At 42.1% G+C, this 13,548-nt stretch overlaps 3 protein-coding genes across 10 annotated transcripts in view; 2 read left to right on the plus strand and 1 right to left on the minus strand.

Moving 5' to 3' along the window:
* The first annotated feature begins 44 nt into the window (after positions 1–44).
* Positions 45–7,508, plus strand: LOC135256642 (protein FAM83A). Its single transcript, XM_064338605.1, has 4 exons — positions 45–2,486; positions 3,883–4,050; positions 5,247–5,371; positions 6,626–7,508. Exons 1-4 carry the CDS (start codon positions 1,971–1,973, stop codon positions 7,146–7,148), a joined length of 1,332 nt encoding a protein of 443 aa, XP_064194675.1. The 5' UTR covers positions 45–1,970; the 3' UTR covers positions 7,149–7,508.
* Positions 7,509–8,180: 672 nt separating this feature from the next.
* Positions 8,181–13,072, minus strand: zgc:101716 (uncharacterized protein LOC492784 homolog). Its single transcript, XM_064338530.1, has 6 exons — positions 12,761–13,072; positions 12,439–12,534; positions 12,203–12,346; positions 11,460–11,932; positions 9,722–9,854; positions 8,181–8,882 (listed from the first exon to the last, which is right to left on the minus strand). Exons 1-6 carry the CDS (start codon positions 12,863–12,865, stop codon positions 8,685–8,687), a joined length of 1,149 nt encoding a protein of 382 aa, XP_064194600.1. The 5' UTR covers positions 12,866–13,072; the 3' UTR covers positions 8,181–8,684.
* Positions 9,723–13,548, plus strand: part of LOC135256575 (tumor necrosis factor receptor superfamily member 11B-like) — a 114,823-nt gene continuing 110,997 nt past the window's right edge. For 6 of the 8 annotated variants that reach the window (XR_010330474.1, XR_010330469.1, XR_010330473.1 and 3 more), the window contains exons 1-2: positions 9,723–9,862; positions 11,717–11,900. The gene's annotated coding sequence lies outside the window, so the exon portion shown is untranslated. The other 2 variants (XR_010330476.1, XR_010330475.1) reach the window with 2 other exon arrangements.

Consider the following 13,548-nt stretch of genomic DNA (forward strand, 5'->3'; position numbering starts at 1 on the left):
AACTAATATACTGCAAGCGCCATAAAACATTTTTTTCTTGATTTGGCTGTGTACTCAACAATTTTAGTTATAATCGAACAATTCACATGTGGTTAAGGTGCACATTCTCAGCTTTTATTTAAGGGCATTCTTTATACATTTTGGTTTCACCATGTAGAAATTACAGCACTTTTTATAAATAGTCCCCCCATTTTGGGGCGTGATAATGTTTAGGACAAATGGCGTCACAGGTGTTTCTGATTAGTCAGGTGTGGTAAATTGTTCCTTTAGTGCAGGTATAAGTGAGTTTTCAGTATCTAGTTTTTATTATAGCATTTCGATTATTTTTGGAGTCTCTTCTTGGTGTTTGTCAACATGAGGACTGGAGCTGTGCCAATGAAAGTCAAGGAGGCCATTAGGAAGCTGAGAAATAAACAGTCAGAGACATAGGCTAAACTTTAGACTTACCAAAACCAACTGTTTGGAACATAATTGAGAAGAAAGATGACACTGGTGAGCTCAGTAATCACAAAGGGCCTGCTAGGCCAAGGAAGACCTCTACAATTGATGGCTGAAGTATTCTCACCATGATGAAGAAAAACGCCTGTCCGAACAATTGGAAACACTGTTCCGGGGAATGTAAATGACTGGATCTGTCAGTGACTACTGTCAACAGTAGACTTCACAAACAGAAATACAGTGGCTACGATGTACCTAAAAAAGCCTGCAGAGTTCTGGAAAAAGTGGATAAATTAGACCAATATTCACTTGTGAATATTGGTCTAATTCAGAGTGATGGCAAGAGCGAAGTGTGGAGGCCAAAAGGAACTGCCCAAGACCCCCCCGCCCCACCCTTATCTGTGAAATGTGGCGTTATGGTTTGGACATGTATGGCTGCCACAGGTGCTGGCTCACTTGACTTCACTGGTGATGTAACTGCAGATAACCGTAGCAGAATTAATTCTGAAGTGTACAGAAGCATCTTGTCTGCTCAAGTTCAACCAAATGCCTCCATATTTATTGTATTCTATTCACCATAGAAGTCTTGGCTTACCAGTCTCTTTGTATACTCACCAGTGCTCTCTTAATGATGTTCCAAACAGTTGGTTTTGGTAAGCCTAAGGTTTGTCCTCTATCTCTGACTCTTCTTATTTCTCAGCCTCATAATAGCTTCCTTGACATTCATCAGCACAACTCTGGTCCTCATGTTAACAAACACCAATAACAGACTCCCAAGGCAATCAAAAGGCTAGAATCAAAACAAGGTACTGAAAGCTCTCTTTCCTGCACTAAGGAAGCAATTGAACACACCTGACTAATCAAATACCTGTGATGCCATTTGTCCCAAACATCATGGTGCCCTGAAATGGGACCATTTATAAAAAGTGTGGTTTGGTTACATGCTCAAACCAAAATTTATTAAAATATCCTTAAATAAAAGCTGAGTGTGCATTTTAACTGTATGTGAATTGTTTGATTATAAATCCAAAACTGTAGAGAACAGAGCCCAATAAAATATATGTCTTTGTCCCAATCATGGCATTCACTGTATATTGAATGTTTTGACATATTTTACCATAAATTAACAAATGCCCAACTGATATTTGCATTGTAATTGTAATGTAGAAATGTAGATAATGTAGAATACTTCTACTGTGTTTATCATTCAAGTAGTCCTATTTATTGTGTTGCCGTCACCCAACCGATGTGCAAGCATGAGTGATGAATGAAGTCTTTTCAGTAATTGCACAGGCGAGTGTAAATGTGTGCGCTCAGATGATGCTGATCTCATCTGGCAGCCCTGTTTTCACTCGTCCCTCACCTGCCTTCACCTCCCAGGCAGGGTGGGGCTAGCAACCAGGACTCTGCCTGTTGCTCCTCGGTTTCTCACAGAGCGAGAGAGAGAGAGAGAGAGCGCATCACTCGCGACCAGTGCTCTACATGCACTCTCATAGCAGACTTTTCAGACTTCGCTGAAGCCCCAACCGGTCATGAACCTGGAAAGCGGTGGCCTCATGGTGGAGTGGTACCTGAGGTCCAGACAGGTAGGCAAGGTGAGGCGACGGGTGCAGGAGATGCGGTACCCCTCGGCCACGACGGCGAAAATGGACCTGAGCCACAACGAGAGCGCCAGGCTGGCCACCGACGCCCTGCTGGACCGAGGCCTCGCAGCCTATCGGGAAGCGCTGGCCGGCGAAGGGGAGGTGGACTTCCTGTCTGAGGAGGAGAAAGCTTACATCCTGGGGAACGCCAGGGACCTGACGGACAGCGGCCGCCGCTGTGAGGTCGAGGAAGAGCAGGAGACCGTGTCCTCCCCTTCGGGGTCCTCCGAGATGTACCTCCCGTTCCACTCGGAGAGCGAGCCGCCGGGCCTGGACTACGGATGGCCTGTGGCCGACTGGGGCTATCACCTGCAGGGCAAGCCCAGAGTAGATGTGTACTTTCAGTCTGACAGATCCTCCAGATTTAAAGATCTGCTGAGAGAGTACATCAACAAAGCCACTACGGTAAGAGCTTATCCCCTCTTGGGTAGTTATGGGAGAGAGTGTGCACTACTTCAGGCATGGGTCTAGCTCCAGTACAAGTTGACACAGTTTAATCAGAAAATTAATACACAGAAATCCTTTGGCAAGCAATAGGGTTGTCCCTAATATGGACAAAACGTTTTTGTGGTTTAATACATGGATAATGAACATCTCTGCAACAAGAACAGTTAGGGATCAAACTCATTTTCTGACTGGATTTTTATTTATACAAAAACAGTAGGCCTATTAGAAGGCAAACATTCTTCAAAAAATAAAGTACTCTGAAACAGTCTGCTTGGCATAACTTACCGCAATACTAAAACTGTAACCTGCCAGATAATAAAAAGGCATGTGAAGCCTATTCCAGAAACGTAAATTAAAGGCATACTATGCAGGATTTCTTTCTTTGCTGCACTCCTGTGTTTACAATCAAGAATGTCTTCTCTGTTCTCAACCTTGCCTACCCCCCCAAAATGATGAAACACAACAAAACTAGATATTTTGCATTGGCTAGCAATATTGGTAGCTTTGTAACATTGTGTTGCAAACCGTTGGAACCACATTTCCTTCAAAAATATAGCAGTAGCTGCATCCATACCAGTCAGGAAGTCACAAGTATGTATCTGATAGTAAAAGCTCCTGCTTCACTTTCATATGCAGCAAAGTTGTGGTAACTAGCTTTAGCTTCTTGGTGAAAGCTCTCTAGGGGCCTGCCCTTACCACTGCTAGCTCTGCACCAGTGGGTTTTAGACTGCTCCACCCTGCCTGGAAGCACAGCAAAATCCTGTAGACATAAGCACGCAAAAACCCTAACAAAAAAAATTTCATCCTTGATGAAGTGGACATATTTCTATTTTTTCATGTGATCGAACCCCCCTATTTTCTCCCCAAATTTATGCGCAGGAAAATTTATGCACAACCTTTTAAATGTAGTTTGTATGAGATTAAATTTTACACACATTTTTTAACCTGCTATATTGTGTGTATTTAACTATGCATTGCATATTAAGATTTCTCCCATCTACAGGAATATAAAAATCCCAAATTCTTATGTTAATTTTCTCAGGAGACCAGACTGCAAATGACCCCAGGTCCCAAGATCCAACCCTAGAATAACACAAAAGGATGGGGCAAATTTGTGGATACCAAATTATTCATGCTTTACATAAACAAAAAAGTCCTTCAGATATCCTTTGCTAATGTGATGTCAGGCTTTAAATCTGTTGGGCATATCATAGGTCAATTAAGAATATACTGTTCACATTTATTTATTGTTGGCAACTGTATTATAGGGCAGTCACTATTTTATCATTAAAGTACATGTATTTCCTGACTGAGTTTGAGGATTAACGCAAAGATGATGTGTTTGATGCTGCAGCTTCTGGCAATTGTGATGGATACCTTCACGGACGTGGAGATCCTCTGTGACATCCTGGAGGCCACGAGGAAGCGCAGAGTGTCCGTATACCTCCTGCTGGACCACGTCAACCTGCACCTCTTTGTGGAGATGTGCGAGAGCCTGCGCATAAGCAGCTCTCATCTTAATGTGAGTGACCGTCTCTGACGTTTTTACATTAACACGGGGCTCTCCTGGGGCCTCCCCATGTATGCTAAGGTTTTCATGCCAGCCAAACTCTGGATCAGTTCAGGTTATTGAGAATTGAGAATATCTGTCCACAAATGTTTCAGTGCCTAGATGTTCACACTTTAAGCACTTGATTGATTGAGAAAGAGCCGACAACCCCCAGAAGCATGTCATTTTTAGGCGCCATTTTAACCTCTCCCTAAATTCTTCATTCCTTTCCCTTCCAACTTCCATAGAAAGCTCATATTATAACCCTCAGGGCCCATTAGTTAATTAACAAATTACCATAATTAATTAATTGATCGACCAATCAAACACTGGCCACATTCTGATGCCTATTCCCACCATTCAACCGATCAAATATGCTTTGTGATACCTTGATAAGCAACCAATCCTAACTATGCTACATGGTACATTTAAAATACCAATCACATGCGATCAGACAGGAATTCATAGCAGATTACAGGATGTGAAAGTCTGAGTACTACTCTTGAATCTGAGTTAAATGTGGGATATTCATTGTGCATTAACATTCATCCAATTTCTGGCATAAATTGGCCTAAAGAGGTTAAATTGTTCCCCATTAGACATTGTGTCAACTTAAGAGCAATTAACAGCTTGTCACAATTATGGTTGAAACAAAAACCAGCATGGAGGCCCCCGGGCCAAGTTTGAGAACCCCTGCTTTCATGCAAGTTCACAAGAACTAATGAGCCTTTTTTGTTTGTCTTGCAAGTAATAAAAAAGGCAACTGCATGAATCCAGTCAGTTGTTGAGCAAGCAAACAAACTGGGAAGCACTCAAAAGTAAAAATAACTTTGCCAGAAAGATACATAATTATACTATAGGGATCCTGTAGTAACTCTGGCAGTCATGGGTCACAGGACATGCTGTATTTTGTTTTCATATTAAAATCTGCAACCAATTCAGACCCAAGACCCTTTCGTGAGGTGAGTTAGCTATGTAATTAATCGCTAACAAAAACCTGCATCTGTCCTGCAGGGTTGAGGATCTCTGTACTTTAATATTAATGAAATACAACTTGAGATGATACTCAGAAAAATACTTTACAATACAATAATTACAATTACAATAGCTGCTTTTCAGTGTTTAAAATTTGGGGCTTTCTTACTACATCCCCAATACTCTTTTTGCAGAAGATGTCAATTCGTAGTGTTCAAGGAGCGACGTACTGTGCGAAATCTGGGAGGAAATTCACCGGTCAGATTAAAGAGAAGTTTGTCATCATCGACTGTACTCACGCCCTTACGGGTTCATTCAGGTAAATTGTGTTGGGTGACATTTCCTTCTCTCGGATCTCCAGAATATGACATGCTTGCAAACTATGAACAGTAAATTTCTGTAAAACATTTTTTTAGGGTAACATTGTTTTTTTGTTTTGTTCAACTACCTTTAGTGCAACATAAGGACTACTGTAGCATGCCAGTGTCATAAAAACAAAAACTCATGCACATTTTTTCTTAGCAAAAGGCATCATCCATTATTATGGACTGTAAATGTCTCAAAACTCCGCTAGTTGGTTGACAACCCCATGGGTCAATTGCAGTGTACTTCCATTTCTATAGAACACGGCAGTTTTCCAAAGTACATGATTAACAAGGGTTTAGCAGTGTGTCAAGTTTAAGAAAATCTGATTACAGTTTACAATAAGAGTTATACGTCAGCTAATTTACCTGCACTAGATACTAAAATAATGCTTCTGTCAGCCAGTACAACAGGGGCGCTGAACTCTGTTCAGGGGGTTTGTGTGTACCCTAGTTGTTTTTCCTTGCTTAATTTCCTAAAAATCAGTTTACCATAGTTGGCTCACCCCTATGTTGGACCACAGCAAAATGTTTTAACCAAAGATATATTTGTGGTCTGAAGCTGCAGCCCATGACATTATCTGAACAGTCTGACCAAATAAATGATTGAGATAATATAATTATTCTCATATCAAAAAGGCACTGGCACTGAAACTATGAACAAAGACATTTAAATAGTAGACTTGGCTAATACAAAAAGTGAAAGTGCAAAAAGGTAAAAAAAAAAAAAAAAAAAGAATGTTTTGGCTTATGCCTTCAACAGTGCTATAGAAACAATGAAGAGGCATACACTAAAAGAGGACAAAAAAAGGAACACAAAAATGGCCTACTGGCATAAGACCAATAGAGGGGTGAGTCTGCATCTGAATATATTTGAGATATCTGAACTGCAGTAGTGCTCTTGAGAAATTGGTTTTAGCTACAGCAGTTATTCATTTAATTAAATGAAGAGGTGAGATGAGGGTCTTCACCTAGAAAATGAAAAGTAGCTGATGCAGTTACCATCTGCTACATCATTATGTGTTTCGTTATGCAATTAGTCTCCTATAACTGGGAGCCTGGAGATATACCAACCGACCCCACAATCTACTTTGGACTTATTGCCTAGTTGCAGACCCTCATCTCACACCTTTTCCTCTAATTAAAGAGCAGTAGCAAGCTAACTGGCACACACCTACTGCAGACACCTCTCATTCCGCCCTGTTCCCCAGCTTCACCTGGCTGTCCTGGCAGGTCCACAGGAGCATGCTCGTGCTCATCAAGGGCAGCGGCATCAAGCCCTTCGACCTGGAGTTCCGCCGGCTCTACGCCACCTCCAAGCCCGTGCCAGAGTTCCCCAACAGGGTTCCCCCGCCGGACGTCGTCCAGCCCCCGGGCCGCAGAGCGCAGCCACGCCCAGTGCACCCGCCCCCTGCTGCAGCTACCCCCGTGCAGGCTGACCATACCTTACCTCAGCACGTAGCCCCACCCAGGCCGCGCGACGCCAGACCCACACCCGTGCCTGCGCCCCAGAAGAGCTACACGCAAGCAGCCAGAGCGCAGTACATCCGCCGAATGCAGCCCGTAAGCCAGCCCGTCGTCCATCTGAGGTCTCTAAATGACAACACTGCTGGGAACCTGGGCTGGCGCTTGAGGAACATCTACGGAGGGGCACTTGGAAGGTCGAATGGCCAGTTTCTGAGATCAACCATTGGTTACTCCTCCTTCAATAAACCGGACACCAAACCACAGTGACCATGTTCATGATTGAAACTAAGCAACCCATGAGTTTCCAGCCTTTCACTTAGTGCCAAATGCAAATGTTAATTTTACTAAATTAAAAATTAAGTGTTTTACAAACAAAGATGTGTTCATTTTAGAAATTAAGGAAGGTATCAAAATTATTGCTTATGTCTAGACTGACCATTTTGGTTCAATGAAACCTTCAAAGCACTGAAGTTTCACTCAAATTCTTTTACTTATTTTAGATGTCATGAAGAGAATGTTTTTGGATATTATCTGTATATTAATGTGAAAGCAAAAAAGGGATATAGCATTAAAAGAATTAAGATTTTGACATTCATCTGAACTGGAATAAAAATGATTTAAACCTCAGTTCTGTTTAGTTGACCATCCATTTAGGAGTTACAATCCTTTCCATTTCAAACAAACCCTCTCAGAACTTCAGCAAAAAAAGTCTTTCAGCACTTTTATATAGGAATAACCCACAGTAATATAGAAGGTATTGTCTTTTGACTTGACTTTGAAAATAAGCGACTTTTAGCTATATGCATTACAGCATGCATGACTGCTGCTGAAGAAAACAGTTTGGCCTAGCCCTGCAGCACAAAGGCAGATTTTCTATCAGCCCAATTAACTCTGGAGAGGTTAACTGTGACTGACATCTAGCATGTTCAACACTACTTAGAAGGCTCAATGGGGAAAACATGACACTCCTCATCACTACTCACGCTAGTCATCCATAACACTGTAAAGCGCACCTGCTTCCCAGACACATTCCCAAAACCCAGATTTCAATATTATCACCTTATTATGCGACTCCTTAACTGAAACGATTCGAATCAAAGAAGTAATTCAATCTGATAAATTGTTTCTTCTACTGCAGATCCTGTGCGTGTTTGTGAAAGTTGAATTATTGCAATGTGTTCCTTAGCTTGTTTGCTGGTTAGCTCATTAAAGTGAAAACGACTAAAATATGGTACAGATTCAGATTCTTTGTTTTCATAGTTCGGAATCTAGCCATTTTTACAGGTCGAACAAACGGAGTGATTTCAAAATTTTTATTTAATTTGTTACATTTTCCAGGTACAGTACAAGATGCCAAACAAACAAAGAGTGTAAAATAAATTAACTATAAAGACTCTAAACCTCATCTTTTGTTCAGCAGCTGTAGGAGTGCTGCAACCAACCTGAGGAACCCCACTGGCCACAGGTCAGGCTTATAATCGAAGAGTACAATTAGCCTGACCAAGTGGACACTGATGTGAGATCAGTCTGTCCAAATTCGAGGATTGTGCTTTCCCAAGAAACCAACAGTCAGTTACTTATCCTGCAACTCATGATCTTTTATAGGTGGGACTCCAGTTGGAGGCAGTGGTTCAAGCTGATTCAACCACTCACCTGTGATGTAATTTGGGCTAATACATGTTAGAATCAGCAAGATTCCAAGAAACTAATCTCACAAAGTAACTGCTCTGTCCAGATGTTTTAGAGAGGAACTCTTTGGTTGAACTCCACCGAAGTCTTCTCTGGGGAGACATGCTGACTCGGTTACTCCACGAGGGGCGCGGTGACCTTCAGCATCTTTAGATGAGCTGCTCTACTCAATGAGTCATCAATCAGCAGGACGGTCTGTTTAACTTTGTTAAACCACTTCTCCTCAAAGTCTGAGATGCACAGACCAGCCAAACTCTCGCCGTCCTGGTTATCCTCTCTCATCTTCTCTGCAACCAGATCCTTCCCCATGACCTGCAAGCACAAAGAATAGACCCGCTCCTTAACTGGACAAGGCCAAGACTTTGGGGGAAAAAAAGCCAAAGGAACAGTGTGTAGAGCCTGGAGCGGATTTTCTAAGTGACTGGATTGTAATCCCAGGCAGCAACTAAATTGTAGTTTAGTGCCTGGATGGTTATTTCCATACAGTTATTGGTTCGAAGCCCAGATGGGCACTGCTGGCGAATCATAATACTACACTTCAGGAAGAAATGTGAGTTTCTCATATCTTGATTAAACTGCCTCGGAGCGAAACTGACAAGCAGCACCTTGACTGTGGAAACAGAGTCAATCCCTAATCATAGACTACACAACTAACAAAAGGTTTCCCCTCCCAACATGGAAGACAACAAATTAAAATAGGTCCAACCTGTTTAACTCAGGGGTTATTTGTTCATTTATAATTAAATAATCCAACAAATAATAAAATTGTGACTCCTGTTCCTCAGTTCAAAATTTTACCTGTAATGATTTTCTACTGTGCTACATCACACAAGTTTCATAGACTGGGTTTTCATTGCCTAGCTCTAGACAAGGGTTCTGCAACTCTGGTCCTGGAGAGCCACAGTCTCCGCTGGTTTTTGTTTTCACCTTAGTCAGCAATCAGTTCAGAGCCAATTTACCAGGTGATGATAGTTAACTTTGTAATCAACTGTTTTAATTGGTTATGTGCATAGTAGCAACAACCTAGCAGCAAGGACCGAGAACTAAGGTTGCAGACCCCATGCTCTAGACAATAGTCATCTTGTAGTCAGGCCCAATACCACCATTACAAGGCCTTAACCCACACCCTACAGCTGAATTAGTTTCCTGACCTCGGTGATGAGCTGATGTGTGCTCTCCTGTGGGTCCAACCACTGCAGTGTCTCTTCAGCCGCCAGCACAGCCTTCTCGCTGCTCTTCAGCACAAAGGAAGACTGCTGGAAGCGCAGCATCCGGAGGAGAAGCCTGAGGAGGTGGGAAATTAGTTTTACACACATTTCTTAGCTCATGGCAGGTCACATAGTAGAATCAGAAACCGTTGGGGTGTTGCAATAACAAGCTTCCCACAGAGCTGGATGCTCTCTAGGGAAACCAAAAGGCTAAGCCTAGTTGGGCTGAACAGCCTGGTTTCATTACCATTAACGTCTTATGTAAAACGCGTGCTGAATCTTCAACTGGCAGCTCTCCAAAATACCACATAGGTTGCAAGAATACATAGTATGGACATATTTAATGGTCATGGCTGAGACAGGCAAAGTAAAACCCAAAGCAGATGAGGAGTAGATGGATGATTTGGACTCAGTGCAAGTCATTATCTAATGTTAGCTTCCTGCAATTGTTGAGATGGGCTACACTGATTGCTTCATAGTTATGAATAATGTTACTGTGATAGCAGCAGTTGCATGGTACATTGATAGTGAATTGCATGGCAAGCTTTCAAAAGTGAACACTATGCGTATTTACCTGTGCATATTTTAATTGGTAAATGGTAAATGGATGGATAATTGATGTAGGATTGCAATTTGCATTAGGGTGCCCTCGTTAGGTGGCTACCTAATTGGTGTGCATCACCACACATGCCAAACGATGAAGTGGGCTTCAATCCTAGTCCTGGAAGAGCTGCAGGGTCTGCTGGCTTTCATTGTTACTTGGTGCATGAGAAGTACAGATATTAATCAGTTAAGCAGTTGATTACAAGGCTAACTCGGGTCACCTGGTTTCCTGAATCGGCTGCAGATCTTTAGGCAAAAATAAAAACCAGCCGACTCTGTGGCTCTCCAGGACCAGGATTAAGGATAACTGGTTGAGATAAGGGATGTTCAGTCTTATCTGAAAATGGCTGGTGTGGATGTAGGTTTTTTTGTTTTAGCTCAGCACTATGACACCAGATTAAGCCACTTATTAATCAATCAAGACCTTGTAAGTAGAATCAGGTGTCTTAGTGCTGGGCTAAAACAAAAACCTGCACCCACATCAGCCTTTCCACATAAAATTGGATTAGCAGTTATCATCAAACCTGGTCCTGAAGAGTCAGCAGGTTTTTGTCTTTACCTTAAGATCAGCAGCAGTTTAAGGCCCAAGTAACCAGGTGACCTGAGTTAGCCTTGTAATAAATCAACTGCATTAACTGATCCGATGCTGTGCTACTTAAGTACAGAGTAACAGCATAAGGCAGCAGACCCCGCAGCTCTCCAGGACCAGGATTAACGGCCACTGATGTAAACCACGCTTAAAAAAAATAAATTAACAAAATTCCCAGGGAGAAAAATGCCAATGCACATCTCAGTTGACAAAGGCCACATTTTAGTTCCGTTGATCTTCTGGTTGTACTGCACCGTTTCCAAAGTGTGGCCAAGTCCTATCCTAATCCATGATACCTGGGTATCCTGACACAAACGGTCCCAGTACTGGGAAGTTTTATTTCAGCCAAGGTTTGTGCTTTCTGTCTTTAAAATTTAATGTACTTTCACTTACAATTAGATTTTAGGACCAACAATGACATATTAATCTATGAAAATAAGTTTTAAACTGAAAATGTGAATGGAGTTGCTCTTTAAAAACTGCAGTCACCTGGTTCTGATGAAGCACATGCATGCCTTTAGCCACACACTTTCACACTCTTCCTTGTGTTGATCCTGCGTTCTGGTGCTGATCTGGCCTGCCACACAGTGGGCTCCAGCGCTGTCCCTCTGTGTACAGCCCAGCCCAACACATCTTCCCCTTCCCTCTGTATGCTCCCCAGGACCCATCTTTGAGTTTTGATGGTTCCTCTCTGGCAGGTTTGAGGACCCCTCACAGTCTGTTCTTTCTTCTTGTCCATCTCCAAGGAAGTGCACGCCAGAGCTGGAGGCAGCTAAGAGGGACTGCAGAAGCCTGAGAGATGCCTCTGCCAGCTTCTTCCACTCCCAGGGGTTGTAGGGATGGAGGGAAATGAGGTGCTGCAGCACTGATATCTCCTCCCGGAGTTCCCCGAAGTGTTGACTGATAGCCAGCTCCAGGTTTAAAACGCAGGTCAGGTGGCAAGTGTTGGTTGCTTCTTTTTTCTGTCCATGAAAGAAATTATAGGTCATGTAAATCTGGGTCATTCCTCATTAAATCCAACCTATTATGACATGGCCCTTTTGGGTTTTCTCCCCCCAAAGTTGCCAGATATAGCTACAACTGGGGCCACAGGTAACCAGGTCTGTAAATGTGGTTACCTTCATATGAGTGGTTCACTAAAAACGGTTTAAAATACGTATCAGCTGCACATATATTTTAAAATTCATATCCCACATTAGAGTAAGCAACCGATAATGGCACGGGTTCCTCACTAGTTTGTCGATTATCTCCAATGCCTCTTCCCGTCTGCCAAGGTAGCAGCAGCATCGCGCCTGGCCCTCCAAAACGTCGCGTCTGATGGTGAGGTTGCCCTCTGGCACCAAGGCGAGACATCTGGAGTAATCTCCCAGTGCTGTCTGAACACAGAGACCAATAAGGTTGCATCCGAATTCCGAAAGCAGATAAATCAAACTGACCGGCCTGAACTCTAAACCATGCAAGTTTATACCTGATAGTCTTTTCGACTGTAAGCCAGCTCTGCCCGAAATTTGAAGCCTTTCTGTTTCTCCAACTCATCCTCTGTGGTAATGCTTTCACAAAACCACTGAATGAAAATTAAAGATAGAAATAGTCGTTACAGCACATAATTACGGCTCCACGTAAACTCTTATCTGATAAATTCATCTTTTGACACAGCCACAACGTTACAGAATACGTTACAGGTTTATATCTTATAATGTTACAAAGCAATGTTGTCACACGACAGCGAATTATTGCTAGTGGTTGCAATGCACAGCCATATAAGAATAGCGCAAATTCCCCAGACTCACCTCTGGTTCACATAATTTTGCGTTATAAGATGGAAGAGAAATGGAGATCTTATTTCTGGATTCTTCAAAAACAGAATCATCAAACGTGCTCCCTAATATTTCCATTGCAGTTTCCTAACTCGCTAATTTAAGTTTGAATTGCTTTCTGTGACCAGCGCATGCAAGCTTCTCAAAGATTATTCACAAACGGATTTTGGATTGTTTTTTAAACGTTCTCTCTTCAAAATGCTTCTAATTCAATAATCCATTGTCGGAACTTTTTTTATTAGAACGAATATTACTACAGACCGGAACTCTATACAGACGAGGCAAATTTCTGGCTATGCAGTCAGCGCAGTAAAAAAAGGTATCTTTGTGTGACACAATAAAAAGACCGACAAGAAAGAGGCCTTCATGCACAATGTTCCGCATCATCAAAGCCAAATGGCTTTATACATAGCTTTAGATTAGAGTTAATAAGAATGTTGCTCGCTACAGCTGGCAATGAACTGATGTGCTGTTGAAATTCTGTCAACAAAAATCTAATTTTGGTAAAGAACAAGGGTCTACATATTGTTGATGCCGGTGCAGTGTTTACCAGTTCTCTGTATCTTGTAATCTTTATTTAAAGGGTTAACAAACACTAAATCACGTTTTTTGAGTTCTAAAGCCAACTATCTTGTCTCCATTCAATACATCACTTTAATGGTATTGCAAAGAAAAACTAAAATATAATAAGCCGTAACAGTGCATTCTGTGCTTAAAAACAGCCAGGCACTGCAAAGCTGAAAAGATTTGTTTGGGCCCAG

Source organism: Anguilla rostrata, chromosome 1 (genome assembly GCF_018555375.3).
Source record: "Anguilla rostrata isolate EN2019 chromosome 1, ASM1855537v3, whole genome shotgun sequence".
Lineage (NCBI taxonomy): Eukaryota > Metazoa > Chordata > Actinopteri > Anguilliformes > Anguillidae > Anguilla > Anguilla rostrata.